Below are 18,793 nucleotides of genomic sequence, written 5' to 3' on the forward strand. Positions count from 1 at the left end.
TGTTGTCAATTATAGCACCCTTCCCAAAGACATCAAATCCCTAGATACTTTATCAAACCTGAAAGCAAACCAAGTGGATGTTTAACACTTTGAGGACTGAGCGCGAATGTGGACGCTCAACCGGCTGGTACTAAGCGATTTCACAGTTTTTTCGAATTTTCTACAGCAGATTCTATACCACAGAAAATGGATTGCTCTTTTGCATTTAAAAACTACGTTCATTCCCTTCAGAGTACTGCAAAGAAATAAACATTTACCTTAGCGACAAGGGTTGTATATTAATTTGAGAGTATGCTGTTTTCACAGTGAAAAAAAATTTTTTTTTTAGGTTTTAGGACCTCTAAGGGACATATAATTGAAGTGGTTAGTTTTAAATGAATAACTGTTGAAATATGAACTTTTATTTTATTAATAATCACACAGTTACATTGGCTTTTGTATGAAATATTTGGAAAAGAAAGCCCTACGTCACAGGTTTCACAACAATATCGCGTGTCTTTCCTTGAAACTTTACCATATCTGGTCTTGCGTGTTTCTGCGCATACTTTTCACCTTCTCTGAGGCCACTTAGACAATTTTGTGGCTGGAATTAATTTTGGAAAATGTCTTCCGCTTAGTCTGTTGATGGGCGAAATATTCGAGAAGTGCATGAGTCTAAGAGGCCACCTTTGTGAACAAAGTTCTCTGCTAACTCTGTAATGTATTCAACCAGATGTTTGCTTGTATTTCGCAACATTTTGTACAAAATGTATGAATTTACAGTCATGAGCATGAAAATATGAAAGAAAACTTTTATCCACCGCTTTGTTTTCGTTCAAAAGGATAGTACGCCATTAGCTGGTCGCTATGATCCACACCAGCTTTTTTACTATTGTAGTCCAAAACACAGTCCAGCTTCATTTTATCCACTGTTCCAATTTTAGTTTTTACACTGACATTTGTTGCCGTCATTTTATGCTTTGTGGCCAACAAGATCCCTTGGTAGTCCTTTATTATTTTTCTGCATAGTACCAACTGCCTTAGTTCTTTTCCCCCACAAATAATCCAGTAAATCAGGGCTGGTGTAAAATCGGTCCATGTTGACAGTGATGTCAACAGCCTCATCTTCAGGTCTTCCTGACGGTTCACTCTGAGAGATCATTTTCATCTATAAGAAAATTCGTAAAAATTGTCTTTTTTCTGATCAGGAATCAAACCACAGAATTACGGAAAATTCGGACAAAAAATAGCTTACCATCACTAATGTCAAAATCTGCAATTTCTTCATCTAATTCTGAACCACTATTGTTAAATAAAAACTCTATTTCTTCATCTTGCAAGGCCATGACGAAAATAAAGTGCAAAGCTATCAGCCGACAACAATCTAAAGTTTAGAACTGCTGCGAGCATGAGTGCGGCAAAGCAAATGACTCAAAATATACTCCTGTACCACCTCCAACAGTGACATATGCTGCCATCTATAATTTTTTCTTGGTACTAGGATAACCAGAGAGTACTTTTAAACCTACAGAATATGAAAGTCATGTGCTGGGAGTCGTTAACATCGCTGATAATCAGCCGACGTAGGAGCTACGTCGATCGTCTTTTTGGGGTACTGTCGGACCGACGTAGGAGCTACATCGCTAGTCTTGAAAGTGTTAAGGAATTTTGACAAACTGACAAAAAGAGAGACTATTTCTAATAAGTTAATTGACCTATATTGTGTAATGGATCAATTTTTTCACAGATGTGCCATGCAAAATTTAGTTTTTGTTGCTACAAAACTAAAACCATTATTGGAGTTTGTGGTGGCACTTTGACCCAAAAATAAACGGAATCTGGTAAAATGTGACACATTGTGATCTGTTCACAAGTCCCACACATTGAAGGGTCCTCTCACTGGAGCAAGGAGCCATGAATTATAGGGCTGTGGCCTGTGCAGAGATGAGTAAGGAGGGTGCAGCCTGCCTGTAAGGCTGGAAGGGGGCACACCATGACCACATTATGGTCTTAACTAGATGCAACTTATTGTCTGTCATTTCCAGCCACTCTTCATCCCATCAACACGACTCTGTACCTCAACAATGAGGTGAGAGCATTTAGGATGATGGCACACTGAAATATCCTAGGGTCATAACATGCGTTTTTGTCTGATATGTGACCTTTCTTTCCCTGGAATACCCATGTGCCCTGGCATCCAGCAAAAAGCCACCTCCTTCCCCAGTCTATGTAGGTAGAGGGGGGATCCTGGATGTTCTGAACTACTTTAACTCCTGAGTACAAACATTGTAGAAAGTGAAGGGTACTTAAGGAATCAGAACAGGCAAGGAATTTAGCACTTGAAATGGCTCATCTCCTCCAGCGACTGCAAGATCATGTATAATCCTACGTCAAACACAGTAAAATCTTGAGGCAGTCAGACCCTAAGGATACAGACAAGGAAAACAGAGCTATCAATGGACTTCCCTGTTTAGTCCCATCCACAAACACAGCTACAGGCTTGTGGTCCTCAGTTACATCATCATAAAATAGCATATTAAAAACATTTGCAGAAGTGAAATCTCTCCTGTACTGCACTTAATCTAAAATTACCCTGGGCCTCTGCAGTAACCAGAGTGGTGGGTGGTTGAATCCTGGACTTGGGGTGTGTCCACACCAAGTGCTATGGCACTTGTTGCATGTGGATGATTAAAGAAAGTGTTCCAAAGATGTATGAGTAAGAGTATGGTATGGTGCTAAATTGAAAAAATGAGGAACTTATGTGCCTGATGCAGCATGAGGAGTGGCTGTCAGATGGTGAGTGGTGTTTCCCCAGCCTCAGCACAGACAGGGCATGGGCCTGGTCCTGTAAGCACCTATCCCCTCAGTGGTGCATAGCGGAAATGATCTTCAGATAAGAAGACTGCAATGATCCATACATTGTGCACCCATAGCCCAACCAAAATCGCATGAAAGCCATATAAAACAGGAGCAGATACACCCTGTTCACTCCCCAAGACCTGTGGCTAAGGCACTTCAAGGTGATTCAATGCTTTCTTGGTCCTGGCTTTTAGATCTCTCAAATGTGGTTATCATCACAGTCTGGAGTATGAAATGAGGCCCAGAGATCTCACTGAGTGTTTGAAATGTAGAATGCTGTCCCACATATGCAAGACAGGTAAATTAAAAGTATGAAAAGAATGATTAAAATGAACACCCACACACTTTTCTGCAGAAAATTGTAAGCATATCTTTGCAGCCCAGTCTTCTAACCTGTACACTGTAAGATATAACTGACATGTCACTGTTGCAGTACTGTAGGAGGAAAAGAAAACTGCAAATTCATCCACAAATAAAGAGCATTTGACAGGACACTCTATCATAGATGTGGTACTATTTATGGCTATGGCAAAGAGGATAGCACTTAAAACAGTGCCCTGAAGAATACCATTCTCCTGCTCAAAATGATCCGACAGCTCATCAGCTACAAGGGACATTAAAAAGTGCTTGTATAGGGAGGGCTTTATAAAGATGGGAGGTGGTCATAAAAGCCCCATCGGAGCTGCCCTAGAACATGGTGTCTCCAACTTGTGTTGTAGGCTTTACTGATGTCAAAGAATGTACCAAAACAGTGAGTTTACATAGGATAGACTGCTGGACAGCTGCCTCTAGTAGTCAAAATCTCCTGAACACATACTGAGGGTGGCTAAGAAGTTGCTTGGTCTCTAACATCCAGACCATATGATGGTTAACCATTCACTGCAAGGCGTTTCCTAAACAGTTCGTTAAGGTGACACTCCAGTAACTACTGGGACACATTCAGCCCTTTCCTGGTTTAAGGACAGGTATCAAAGTTGCCTCCATGTTTTTGGATAGTGGCCTGTCTGCTGTATCAGATTAAAGCATTTGAGGAAGATTTCCTTTTATGCTCCCTGCAAATGTTGAAGCTTGCTGTACTGGATTTGATTGTGACAAGATGCAGTATGCTTTTATTCAGAGGCAATGAATCCCAAATTTCAGTGACTGATTCGAAGACAACAATTACACTGAAGGCACCGTGATCCCTGATGACCATCTGGATATCACACAGTGGGACATGGTTCTCAACAGGGCAGTGCATGCTTTGCAATGTTCTCCTTTGCTGGCCCCAATATAGGTGAGAAGTGCTTGTGGTAGGGCATTCCGTTCCTCCATAAGTGTACAGCTGATAACTGCTGGCCGGCTGTTGATGTATGTGGATATGCTGCAATACTCTGAGGTGACAGTTTGGGATAACAATATTTGCATATATAGATGGCAGTAGTAACATGTACAGGAGGTACAAAAAGGGCAGTGCATTGGTGGAGCTATAACTTCTACTCAGGTGGTTGTGAAAAGTTTTACGACATGATTGTAGGTGCACAACAGGAATTAAGACTCTGAATGCAGAATTGTAGTTAACTAGACGCATGGGAAATTACGTTTCAGAAATCTTTTGGAAATTCAATATTTTGCGATTCACAGTGTCAAGAGCATGCCAAGAATACCAAATTTCAAATATTACCTCTTACCACAGACAACACAGTGGTCAACAGCCTTCACTTAATGACTGAGAGCAGCAGTGTTTATATGGAGTTGTCAGTGCTAAGACAAGGGACACTGCATGTAATAATCACAGAAATCAATGTGGGACATATGATGAATGTATCTATTAGTATAGCGTGAGAAAATTTGACATTTATGAGTTGTGGCAGCAGGTGAAAGATGTGTGTGTCTGTGCTAACAGCACGACATTGCCTGCATTGCCTCTCCTGCACTCATTACCATATTTGTTGGATCCTAGATGACTGGAAAACAGTGGCCTGGTTGGATGAGTACCAGTTTAAATTGGTAAGAGCTGATGGTAGGGTTAGTGTGTGGCACAGACACCACAAAGCCATGGACCCATGTTATCAGCAAGGCATTGTGCAAGCTTGAGGAGGCTTCATAATAACGTGCGCTGTTTGCATGGAATGGACTGGGTCCTCTGGTCCAACTGAATTGGTCATTGACTGGAAATGGTTATGTTTGGCTACTTGGAGACCATTTGCAGCCATTCAGGGATGAAATTTTTATGTTTGTGATTGGTTTGGATAACATTTTGAACAATTAAAGTGAATGTTTCGGCCACAAAGATTTCCCAATTTGAATCCCATCAAACATTTGAGACATAACCAAGGGGTCAGTTCTTGCACAAAATCCTGCACCAGTGAATTCCACAATTGTGGACATCTATAGAAGCAGTAAAGCTGAGTATTTCTGCAGGGGACTTCGCCTTATTGAGTCCATACCATGTTGAGTTACTGCACTGTGCAGGGCAAAAGTTGGTCTGAAACAATGTCAGGAAGTATCCACGACTTTTCTCACCTCATGCATATCTCCCCAGTTCATCCCACATGTGCTCAATCATTTTTTTAAGTCAGGGGAACAGGCAGGTGAGTCTATTTGCCAAATATTATCACCTCATTCTGAGAGATGGCCCAGCTGTGCTGTTTAATATGGTCACGCATTGTTATCGATAAAAATGTAGTAAGGTTTATATACACCCCTGAAAAGATGTACATGGAGGAAGAGTACAGTGTCACAATAATGCTAACTGATGAGTGTACTGTATTGAAAGATAGGGACATCAGTATGCCCATGCAACATTATGCCGCCCTACACCTTAACACTTGGATCACCAAAATGATCACATTCAACAATGTTTCTGAGTGCGCATCTTATTCTTCTTTGTCACTATTTATAATTTTTGAAGGGTATGGATCAGAGATGTAATGTCTGTGCCTACAAATGGTAACAATATTAAGACATTGTATGAAACAGCAACTATAAAACATAATTTCTCTAGTAATACCTGTTCCCACCTCAGGGTTCATTGTGAGTGAGTGAGTGAGTGAGTGAGAGTGAGTGAGTGAGTGAGTCAGAACCATTTCCTCTACTTTGTGCCTGTGTTTTGGAATGCTTCCCTTGCACATGAAACAATGTTGTTAACAGTACCAAACTCCTGGGCTATAATCACCACACTTCACTCTTCTTCCAGTTTTCTGATTCTTCCCCCTGCGAATTAATCCAGATGTCATCTCTAGACCCTCTTGTAATGAAGATGATCATCATTACAGCACACTGTAACTGCTCACTGATTGACATCCACTGTCTTTTCCTGTTGCTTCAGTTGCTTCACCTTTTCAGAGCCAGCCTCTTTTGGTGCTATGGTCACACTCACCTCATACCGTGTTACTTCCAGATTTTGTGCACAACTGAAAGACCTCTGGTGACATCCTTCTGCACTTTTATTCATTTCCACCAAGTTGTTAATATGCTTTGTTACTTTATCTAGCTCATCCTTGAGTTTGGCAGAGTCATGTATTTACCTATAATATCATCTAAAAACATGAATCCATCATGTCTTTTCTTGCACTATTATTTGTGTATCACCCAGGATTTTATGTTGTTGTAGTTACTTAACCTTGTGATTACTTTGTCTCATCATCTTGTGCAGGTTTTCTATTACTGGCTCTTTCATGCACACTGAACTTGGATTCAGAAAGATGATGGCTGAATTCCATGTCCATGTTTTTCCTGAATCACTCCAGGCAAATGCTGAGATGGTTCCCTTGAAATGGCACAAAGCCAGTTTCCTTCCCCTATCCTTTTCATTCTCTAAGCTTGGGCTTTGTTTCCAATGACCTCACTGTTGCAAGACATTAAAATTTAACTTTCCTTCCTTCATGCATATATCTTGTTTGCTCTATTTCTTTCCAGTCTGTTTAGATATCACCTTCTGCTTGCATTTCAGCTATTGACACTTAGCTGTTTGGCAACACCCACTAAAGAGGTGTCAAGTTCACTTACATATCTTGACAGCTGCTGTTTTTTGTTACTCTCATTTTATTGCAATTTTTGGCTTATTTCACCCCTTATTTATATATTCTAGTTTCTTTTATCTGTTTCTTATGTTCATTCTATGCCTTTTGCTGATAGTACTACTTTTTCCATTCAGAGTGATCTGGAATGTACTACGAAATATACTGATATATTCATTGCTATTGGGAACATATTGTTAGTGGCCTGATGCTCTGTTCCGCCCCCCTTAAGTACTTTGGGATAATTTTGCACCAAAAGAATTTTCATTAAAAATGTTACTAATCAGAACATAGTGTCTGTGTCTTGATTCTTTAGCTTCTCTCCTTGTTGACATTTTGTGGGAGTACTGCCAATATCTGGTGTCTAATGGGTACAATGTTTCTGTGAACATTGCTACTGCCAAAATATTGTTACTGTTGGACATTAAGTACCACCAGTACAGTTGTGGACCATCTTGCAAAAGTGTCTAATTTTTGGGCTTCATTTGAAGCTAAACATCTTTCCTTTCTCCTTTATTTTGCAAACATTTTGTGCTTTTCTTTATCTGTTTATTATTATGCAGCAGTTGTGTGCCAAATGTGAACATTAACAAATAAATCATTTTCAGGAACAGTGTGTCACTTTGGTGGTATTCAGCTTCAAGTAGGTGAAATTTTGGTGGGTCGTGGTGAAAAACGTGGCTCATGTCAACAGTGTAGCTGCCAGCTACCACCACATGTCACATGCATTCAAAAGAGCAACTGCAAAAGCAGTCCATGGAGCTCCACAAAGACTCTTGATAATTGTAAGTTTGACATCAATGTCTTTGACAGTATGTAAGTGATAAGGTGATGACTAAACATTCATAGAGTGGAATTAGATGTATTAATTCACTTTCAGTTAGTTTCCTTTTAAAAAGAGAATGAAAATAAATGAGTGATAATTCATTAAGCTCTGAATAATTGCAGTTTGACAAGAGTTGGATCTTCTTCAGCAGTCTGACTAAACTGTCATTCTAGAGTTTTTTCCCTTTCCCTGCAATATATCTGGAACTACCGCAAATGCTTTCTCCAAGTTGTTGTGTTTCTTGTAATTATTTTTCAGTCCATTATACATTGTTTTATTGCTGTATTGCTAGATATTGCCTACACTTTCATATTGCATTTTCATATTTAGATAGTACCGTAACCTTCTGTTGGGTGTTTAGTTTACATCCTCCTTTATAATCCCTGGTACACTGTTGCAGTAATAGTCTTCATAATTCCTGGTTTCATTTGTGCAATAATTCCACTTCATTAGTCAATATTTTAGCTTTGCCTTTAGATCAAAGCTTGTCACATTGCTTCAGTTGACAAACTAATTACTTTCACGTGATGCATAGGCCTGTATTGCAGACTTGCTGTTCTTGATACAGAAATTAGCCACAAAAAATCGGATCAACCAAATATTGCAGTTTGAGGTCCCTGTTCACCACTTTCATTTATGTTACAGATGTGTTTTCCTTTTCACAAAAATTCCTGAATATGATACTATAATTACATTAAGAACTACGTAAAATTTGTATAGAAGTGAGGCCATGTTGGTGAACATAATTCCATATTTCTACATTACAGGATTTTCACAAAAGAATCCTATTGGTTCCTTTGGGGTTGAAATGTGTTTTTATAGTATTTTTGCATTTTATAGTTTCACATGTTACAGTATATTCACATGATATAAAAATTCTGCTTCATTTATTAAAAAATTTTTGGTGATATGCAGATACTTGGTACCACCATGTTAGCAGTTATGTATTTATCATTAAGCTATAAAAATAGAAGTAACTTAGTACATTTAATCAAACATGTTATACTGAAGAAACTACCATGTTAAAAATGCTGTGTTAATTTTTGCCACAATGGAAAGATTTTATGTGATTGGGGAATAATATACAGCAATTTGTATAATGTTAGGTCGTTTAGGTGCATTTTCGTGAAAATAGGACATATCTACAAAATAAAGTAAAAATATTATTTGAGCAAGACAATTTTTTGATCCATGGCAGGGAGTAGGTAGAACAAGATGCTCATACTGGGACCACGGAATATAAAACTTTGTTGGACTAAATGATAATACAAGATGCATATGTTAACCCATAAGTACATAGCATTAACAACATTAACAAAGATGAGAAGAAAGAGACAGACATTGCACACACATTGTTTTCTTAGCATTTGATTTTGTGTGTGCTTATCGATCTAAGCAGTAAATGTTGTCGCAGAGCCCCTCCTCCAGTGCAGATCACAGAAGATATGGTAGTTGGAGGGGTCACTAATCCTGAACAGTCTTTCAGAAAGGGGGTGGATGGCAGAGTGGTTGGCCGTAGTAAGAACAAGAAGGTTCGCCATTGTCATTACCTGGTGATGGTGGCAGGTTGTTGAGTTCTTCTGAGAAACAATGTTTGGAACAAAGATCCACCTCAGTTGAAGTGGATGCAGATTGTGGGGAACTGAATGGGGTTTTTGGAAGACTACTTCATTGGTGTCTTCATGGAGCATCACATGTGTACAGTCCCACAATGCCTTATGCATGAAAACCTGCCATACACTGTGAGCTTGAGGAAGTACCTGACAGATATGAGCTGTACTGGGTGATGAAAAAGGAAAGAACAGATTTAAGTTGTTCATAACAGACAATCTATGAAAGATAGAAACACACTGTGCATGTCATTGGATAGAAAAAGGTTCAAAGTTTTGAGACAACAGCACTGTTGTTTGTTTGTAGCAACTTGGTGACTACACCACAAGAGATCATTTTGTGTATTGGAATTTGCTCGAAGTCAGTTCATTGTGAAAGTGCTGCATCACTCCTGCATCGATTAAGCAAGAAGACACTTCTGAACAAGCAGATTTATGACTGGCATACAAAATTCTTGGAAGTTGGTTGCATATGCGAAGGGAAGTGGTGGTCAGCCGTGAAAGTCTGGTGAAAATTTTGAGCATATCCAAGATGAATTCACATAGAGCCCTCAGAAATCCACAAGACAGGCAGGCCACAAACTTCAGCTTCCTCAATCAACAGTGTGGTGTGTGCAGAAATGACACCTCCATATGAAGCTTTACAAGCTGCAGTCACTACAGCAATTGTCCCAGCAACCATAAAGCACTGGACTCGCATTCAGGGGGATGACGGTTCAAACCCGTCTCCGGCCATCCTGATTTAGGTTTTCCGTGATTTCCCTAAATTGTTTCAGGCAAATGCTAGGATGGTCCCTTTGAAAGGGCATGGCCAATTTCCTTCCCAATCCTTCCCTAATACAAGCTTGTGCTCTGTCTCCAATGACTTCGTTGTAGATGGGACGTTAAACACTAATCTCCTCCTCCTCCAACCATAATGAAGCTGTGAAATCAAGTTGTTGATGTCAGTTCATTAAACAGGGATCTGTTGATTCATGTGTGGAATGAAATGGATTACCGTTTTGATGTTTATTGAGCAATGCACAGTGCTCATGTTGAGTGTATGGCAAATTGTGTGCACGTGTGCAAAACTTTGAAACTTTCTTTATCCAGTAACATGCTCAATGTGTTTCTATCTTTCATAGTTTGTCTGCAATTAATGAATGAAATCTATTCTTTCTTTCTTTCTTTCTTTCTTTCTGTCTTTCTTTCTGTCTTTCTTTCTTTCTTTCTTTCTTTCTTTCTTTCTTTCTTTCTTTCTTTCTTTCTTTCTTTCTTTTTTTTTTTAAATACCCAGCATGTTGTCTGACCTTGTCGACCAGCCAAGGTCACCACTGGTGGGAATACATCCATGGGGAGTATCAAACATTTGCTATACATTGTTTCACCAAGGGAAGACTTCAGATCTTCCTCATAAGCAGTCTAGATTCCCTATAGAACCTACAGTAATGCTTCAGTCCATTCGGAATCATGACACATCAGTGCAGTTGACAGGGTATGGTGCCATCATTCAACCGAACTTTTGCTTTGTGAGTGATAAGCTGTAGTTTGGTAATATTGCACACTGTACAATGTACACAGTTCAGGGAAGAGATGAGATTCAAACTGGTGCCACTGGTCATTTGTGGCTGATAACTGGTAACTGAAATGAGCAATCCGCATATTAAAGAAAGACAATGCCATAAATTTTGTTGTCATGACCTTTAAGGGTATAGCTTCCATCCATCGTGCCATCTTATCAAATGTAGAAAAATACATTTGAATCTGTTTTATTCACGTAATGATCTGACCTAGTCAAAGTGAAAGAATTGTAAATGGCCTTGTGGCATGTCAAATGTACCCAGTGGCAGAAAGGTGTGGTACCCTACCTTGTTACACTTGCAGGAACAAGTCCAGTTTCTGCAACTACCTTTTCTCCACGACCAAACAATGGGCTCAGTTACTAGTTTTGTGCTGGGACAAACAGCAGGGTGTGACAGATTATGCAAACTGTCAGACGGGTCTGGAATTTTACTGGAACTGAAGAGCACAACCTGTTCTGCGGGTTATCATGCCACTGGCATGAATTAGTGTTCCAACTTCAAATTGGTGTTGGTGTTTTCCAAGATCACCATTGTCAGTCTTATTCCTGCTTGGTTGCTAATTCCGCGAAATTAGTGCGTGAACGTGAGACAGGTGATGTGAGAGGCCACATTGTCCACTCCCCCCCCCTCCACCCCCCTCCCCCCCCCTCCCCCCCCCCCTCCCCCCCCACCTCTTCTTACATGAATGCCTCATATAATTCCAGAAATTTGTGTCTGTAAAACAAACGTAACTGTTGTGTATGTCAGCTTATGTGAAATGAACTGTGGAACAGCTTGCATGATATGTCACCTGTAAAAATTTACCATCCCCAAAAGCTTTCAGAATTTCTGGACTTTGATAAGCTTAGGCATCAGTTTCATTTGTCTGATCACAGCCTGTGTCAAGGGATGTCTCAAAAATGGCAGTGACTTCTGGCATAATTGATAATTTGTTGAAGTGAAGAAAATTAACACATCATCCAGGAAGGAAACTTGCTTAGAGTGTAATCAATAAAGTGCTGCCAAGTCTGCATGCGAGTTAACTGGCATGTACAAAAACTCACATTGCAAAGGCTGTAATTATAACCATCTTTGGAATGCCCTTATTAGCCATCAGTATATCCATGAACTGAGAGCTCTGTAATCTCAACACATTTGAAATACTCCATCTTGGGGACTAAGTATATCAGAAAGCACTGTTTGAAGGACATAAGATTTTTTTAAAAAAACAACTTGTCCATACCTGTAATTTAGCAGGGGTTAGCTGCTTTGTTTTGTAAAAGATGAATGGTCCTTTGGTAGTCTCTATTCTGTGAGCCATACTCCCCTTAATGCGATGATGGGTATGGAGTTCATAAACACTAATCTCACATGCATGGGAGTTCCCATCACAGTGCAGTGTCACGTACCTGTGAGTGTTAAGTTAATCCTGGGATAATGTTGTTTCGAAGAGAAGTTGGTGGTGATCCCAGTTTTTAGATGCAGTTGTGGATGGTGTGTACGGCTCCTCTGCATAAGTGGCATAGGTCCTTGATGCCTTCAGTATCCAGTGCATCCAAGTCCAATAAAGTTTGGGTAGCAGCTCGTCCAAGTATTAGTAATCTTTATTGTCCTGGAACTGACTTTAAAGTTTTGTATCCTCTTCTGCAGGTTCTCCACAGTTTGTAGTATGCCCGTAACATCATAATAAAGTGATGGCTGACAGTTAATTTTGGTAACTGAGAAGATCTTCAGTGTTGATAGCTGATGTTTTGCCCCAAGTTCATTGTACCAGTTATACAAAGTCTTGTGTAATAGAGAATTCTCCTCCTGTAATGACAGATGTTCTATTTTGTTGTACATATACTACTGATTCATTGCAATCAGATGTACAATTAGTGAGAGATGTAACTGCTGAAGTTCATGTAATGTAAGCATTAAGGTCTTGGCATGCTGTGGAGTAACTGCCAACAGAGATCAGTTGACTTTACCTTGAATGCAATTGCCAGTTGCTCTTTGCAGGATCTCCCTGAGTAGTGTGTGGTGCTGGCTGATCACATCACATTGCAGTACATTAGCAGGGAGGGCTTCATCTGTGGTGGGAGCATTTTAAATCTGTGGATGGGTTCAGCTCTGCTTGGTTAATGCACATCGCTTTGTAATGTTAAATGGCTGCCTTGTGTGTGTGGTTCGCCAGTGGCTGCTCAGTAGTGATAATGTCTATCTTGGATGTCTATCTTGTGATGCAAAAACATGGTCAGCAATCTGTAGATAAGCTTCTTTCCTGAGACCTTAATGTGTTATTAAGGACACTTGAATAACATGAGGCAATTTAATCACCCATATGGACCACAATGTGTTGTCTGGTATTGATCTTGTATCCACTGAGGTTCATAGGTGGCACTAAAATTGTGTAGTAGTGTGTTCATGTAACTGCTCTGAGAAAATCTCCTGGCAGATTTTTAGATTTTTTTGTGCAGATTTGCATAATATTTGTAATAAGCCTGCCTCAGCCATCTCAAATTTACAAAAGGCAGGTGGTGACAGCACTAAGTAACAGATGATAAAAGTGTGCTCTCCAATTTTACACAATAATGTGGCATATTTTGCTATATTGTCGATGATGTGTGTTGAAAACACAAATTCTACACTGCTGAACCAAGTTTGTGGTTGCTCCAGCTGGAAATCTGACAGTTTAGGTAACACACAGTGCACAATGTGTACATTGATGGAAATGTGTTCATGTAGCACTGACTGAGTAAGTATGGTGGTATTGTCAAACACAACTCCCTTGATTGGTCATGGCATGGTAGATAGCCTGGATATCTTTGTGCATGAACTGGTTACCAGGCTCCACAAAGGGGCTGAAATGGATTCGCCACCTCAAAAACAAGAGCAGAAGTAAACATCAAATCAGGAGAAGTATGAATACACATATCTGATGTAGGTCTAGTGATACCAATCACTAGCAGGCTCTTCTGCTCCCCGTCAGAAAGTAGTCTATAAGATCCATACACAGAACTGTGGCACGTGAAATACACACATTCACGTACATGAGTAGGGGGTCAGTTGTAGTAACTTTAACCTGTAGCTTTGTACCTGGATCATTCCATATTGGTTGTTGCCATATGCAATCCACTAGAAGCACTATTAATGCTGGCGAAAGATCCCAATAATCCTTGTTGGTCAGTGTCCATAGTTTTGGTGGGAAGGTAGTGTTTCTTGTTTCCAGAGTTTGTAAAAATTGTGCAACTGCCATGGGTCACCAGTGGAGCTTGATGCGTGGTGGTGAATAGGCAGACTAAGATGCTCATATTGCGATCTGTTGCAGAGTTTCATGTTCAACAATGTACAATGAATGATGTGCACTGAAACTGTGCGTGCACTAGTGTTGTGCAGAGATGCCACAGATCACCATCTATCCTAGTTTCTAGAGCAGAAACTGTCATTAGGGGCTCTGCACAAGCATCAAAATCTTTTAATAGTAACACTGTAGTATAGTTCATGGTTATTGTGAATACTATACCCATGTTAGATATTAGAATGCAAATCATTTCACACTCTTGCAGTTGTTCATGAGACTTCAAAGTATACACAATCCACTGGCTGTTTCGTATATAACCTTTAAATTAAAGAAAATTGCATAACTTGTCAGTGTGTTTAATTATTCAGTTTAATTGTAATTAATTGCATGAATATTTTTTATGGGTACAGATGTAGTTTCCAGGTGCAGATACCAAATATGTGATTTAAGAGTAAGTGAAAAGTTTCCATGTTGTTTTGTAAATTACTGTTGATAATGTAATTTTAGCTATTATGTATGTGAAGTATTACTCTTTGCTTCTCCTGTATTTAATGCAAGGTATCACTTGCCAACTGTAATCAGTGCAGTACTGAGGAAAATGATAGATATGATAAATGTGAGAGTTGCATGTGTCAGTACAAAGTCTTTTAGAACTTGAGTGTCTTTAGGACTGTATTTGTGGTATTAACATTTTGATGAGAGAAATCAAGGAAAGACCAATGATGATGCATATATGACATGCATCCAAACTAAGGATGACTGAGAAAAATTGGAGGAATCTGGAATGAAAGTGACTTACACAGACATGGTCTTACTGAAGAATCTCAATACCTGTACTAGGGAAATTTCTACATGTGTTGAAGACTATGTGAAAAATATAGTGTGAATCGTTCCCAAATGAGGAAATATGAATTTTTGTGTCAATGAAAAGTGGATTGGAAGAATCATGCTGGTCAATTTGCCTGAAACAAAGCAAAATAATGATAATGGAAATTTAAATACTGAAATAAGAATCAATGAAGACCAAATAAAAATGAAGATTTAAAAGGAAATGCAAAGACTGGAGAGTTCAGAATTATTCATAAGGAAAAGGTCTGTTCAGGGGAAAATAGGTGATAAGCAAAAAATGCAAAACCCAATGAGCAACATATACAATCACCCTGCCATGTATTGCCACATAGTGAAGAAAAGGCAAAAAGTAAATCTGAGGAAAATAAACATTCACTGAAGGTTTAAGAACTTAACATTCAATGAATGCTGACTGAGTGCCTCAGTTCACATGACAGATTAATGTGATTGGATGTATGATGAACGAAGCTCACCAGAAGCTATCACTATTGTCAACAAGACATCACTTCCTGTAGAAAGTATAGAAAATGTCAATATGATACTAAATGGCAACAAAACAGTCAAGCAAAAGATACATTTCATGTACGAGGGTAATCCCAAAAGTAAGGCCTCCTATTTTTTTTTATAAGTACATAGACCTATTTATTTCGACAATGGTTTACATCAGTTTACAGTTTGAACATTTAGCTATTTTTTGACATAATCACCATTTCTGTAGATGCATTTTTGTAGACGCTGTGGCAGTTTTGTATGCCCATGTCATACCAGCTCACCACCATGCTGTTCAGAAAGATACAAACCTCTCCTTTCACCTCGTCATCAGAATTGAATCGCTGGGACCACAATTAATGCTGACAGGTACTGTGAGACTCTGAAAAAACTCAAATGGGCAATTCAGAACCAGAGAAGTGGAATGTTGAGCAAGAGCGTACACATTCTCCACGACCACACTCATCCACACATCGCTCGGCAAGCCGTTGCTCTCCTGCGACAGTTTCCAGTGGAACATAATCACCCACCCACCCTATAGTCCTGACTCGGTGCCCAGTGATTATCACCTGTTCCTTAGGTTAAAAGAACATTTGGCTGGAAAGTGATTCAGTTAAATGTTCAAGCTGTAAACTGATGTAAACCATTGTAGAAATAAAAAGGTGTATGTAAATAAAAAAAATTAAAAAAAAAAACAAAAAAATTAAAAATTAAAAAATTAAAAAAAAAAAAAACCACCTTACCTTCGGGATTACCCTCATACCTAACATGCTGTTAACATTCTGTCACTTAGCTAAGTGGTTAAAAAAGGCTGCAATTTTAATTTTATGCATGATGGCTGTGACATACAACATGGAATGTGTGGGTTCATTGAAATTAATAAGCTCTATTTACTAAACACACACACACAGAAGTGATTGCTAATCAAATGCCTGCCCATAATTTAAATGCTGTTATCCTGTGGCATTGGTGCATGGGACATCTGACTTTTGAAGATATAAAATAAGCTACCAGATTGTACCAATAGAATAAACTTGGCTCCTGGAAGGACCAAAGAACTTGAAACATGCATAACATGTCTCAAAACAAACCAAACTAGACTAACATTCAATATTCTGGGTTGAAGAGCTTCAGAGGGGGGAAGGGATCACTCCTGCAGACCCCCCCCCCCCCCCCCCCTTGCGGGTCCGGGGTAAGAATAGGCCTGAGGTATTCCTGCTTGTCATAAGAGGCGACTAAAAGGAGTTTCAACCGTTTCGGCATTCCATGTGATTGTCCCCCTTGGGGTTCGACCTCCATTTTTTCAAAATTCTACAAAAGTACGAGCCTTTTGGGGAAGGATGCCTTACGTGGTGTATCACTGGTCCTCAGTGCACTAAGACCTTGGCACTCAGCATTGTAACGGCGTTGTAACCACACCCACTATTCCTCCAATTGGGCCTAAACGCCTGATGGGTGGCACGCGTCCCCATCTGCACCTACGATCATGATGGACTTTCCATGGCACCTGAAATCCAGCACGGTAGCCAGCCCGTTGTGGTGGGGTCATCATGTACCCTCTAGGTTGTAGCCCCCTGACAACACAGGGATCGTACTGCTGATACCTGAGCTGCACCCTCCCCACTTCGGCCAAGGAGTAGATGCCCGTCTCCTTGGGGCATCAGGACTCCCGGCAACGGTCATCCTGCCAGGTGGCCCTTGCTGAGGCTGGGTGGCGCCCATGGGGAGAGCCCCTGGTCGGAGTGGGTGGTATCGGGGCGGACGTTTCGCAGATGAAACGTCAACATGTATCAGTTCGCTCTGCGGCAGAGTCTTTTAAAAGGAAAGGTACTGTCTCTGGTTCTGGTTCTCCTGCCCTTTCCCCCTTGGCCACTCCCTGGGAGGAAGGACAGGCCTGCCGGCTTGGGGCGAAGTACTTCCCCCGCTATTTAGTCTGTTCTTGGACCGATGGGGGGACGTTCACCACCTCCAAGCCCATGTTCTTTGTCCAGCACATCGAGGACATCTTCGGGGAAATCGAGGCTCTCAGGGTCCGTTCTTATAAAGACCGCCTCCGCCACACAGTCGGCAGCTCTCCAGGCGTGTGACCAACTAGGGGACATCCCAGTGTCCATTGTCCCGCATCTGGCACTGAATAGGACACAGGGGGTTATTTTTCATCGGGACCTCCTGCTGCAATCTGATGAGGAGGTCAGGGCCAACCTGGAGAGCCGAGGCGTGCATTTCGTCCGGCGAGTTCAGCGCGGACCCAAAGACCGTCGCATCGACACCAGGGCCTTTATCCTCGCCTTCGAGAGGGAACGTTCTCCCGGAGAAGGTAAAGGTGATGTGCTACCGGTGCGACATGCGACCTTACGTCCCGCCTCCTATGCGCTGCTTTTGGTGTTTGCGCTTTGGGCACATGTCGTCAGGGTGTGAGGCTGAGCCCCATTGTGGCGATTGTGGACGTCCTCTTCGTGAGGAACTTATATGCACCCCACCACCTCGGTGCATCAATTGTCCTGGTATCCACTCACCTAGATCTTTAGACTGCCCCGCGTATCAGAAGGAGAAGAAGATTCAAGAATTAAAAACTTCGGATCGTCTCTTATTCTGAGGCCAGGAAGAAGTATGACCGCCTCCATCCCGCGATGTTGACAACTTCGTTTGCCTCAGTCGTGTCGACTCCTTCCACAGTATCCTCACCCCTATCCTGTCCCCCCTCCACCTCCTCACCCCATCTGGGGTCTATGCCTCTGCCTCCCAAATCCCTCCCTTCCAAATCCTCCTCCCTCACGGCCCCTGCCCCCTCTGCTCCAGGGGCCACCCCTGCCCCTGCCCCTGCCCCTGCCCCTGCCCCTGCCCCTGCCCCTGCCCCTGCCCCTGCCCCTGCCCCTGCCCCTGCCCCTGCCCCTGCCCCTGCCCCTGCCCCTGCCCCTGCCCCTGCCCCTGCCCCTGCCCCTGCCCCTGCCCCTGCCCCTGCCCCTGCCCCTGCCCCTGCCCCTGCCCCTGCCCCTGCCCCTGCCCCTGCCCCTGCCCCTGCCCCTGCCCCTGCCCCTGCCCCTGCCCCTGCCCCTGCCCCTGCCCCTGCCCCTGCCCCTGCCCCTGCCCCTGCCCCTGCCCCTGCCCCTGCCCCTGCCCCTGCCCCTGCCCCTGCCCCTGCCCCTGCCCCTGCCCCTGCCCCTGCCCCTGCCCCTGCCCCTGCCCCTGCCCCTGCCCCTGCCCCTGCCCCTGCCCCTGCCCCTGCCCCTGCCCCTGCCCCTGCCCCTGCCCCTGCCCCTGCCCCTGCCCCTGCCCCTGCCCCTGCCCCTGCCCCTGCCCCTGCCCCTGCCCCTGCCCCTGCCCCTGCCCCTGCCCCTGCCCCTGCCCCTGCCCCT

The 18,793-nt window shown here is 42.1% G+C and overlaps 1 protein-coding gene across 1 annotated transcript in view; it reads left to right on the forward strand.

Annotated features, from left to right (window-relative positions):
- The window catches only part of LOC124777323 (von Willebrand factor C and EGF domain-containing protein-like), a gene marked incomplete in the record, with an annotated part of 178,189 nt that overhangs the window by 128,653 nt on the left and 30,743 nt on the right, over positions 1-18,793 (forward strand). Inside the window, 1 exon segment of the mRNA XM_047252683.1 lies at positions 7,448-7,624. Coding sequence (XP_047108639.1) covers positions 7,448-7,624 — 177 coding nt within the window.

This window comes from Schistocerca piceifrons, chromosome 2 (genome assembly GCF_021461385.2).
Source record: "Schistocerca piceifrons isolate TAMUIC-IGC-003096 chromosome 2, iqSchPice1.1, whole genome shotgun sequence".
NCBI classification, from domain to species: Eukaryota; Metazoa; Arthropoda; class Insecta; order Orthoptera; family Acrididae; genus Schistocerca; species Schistocerca piceifrons.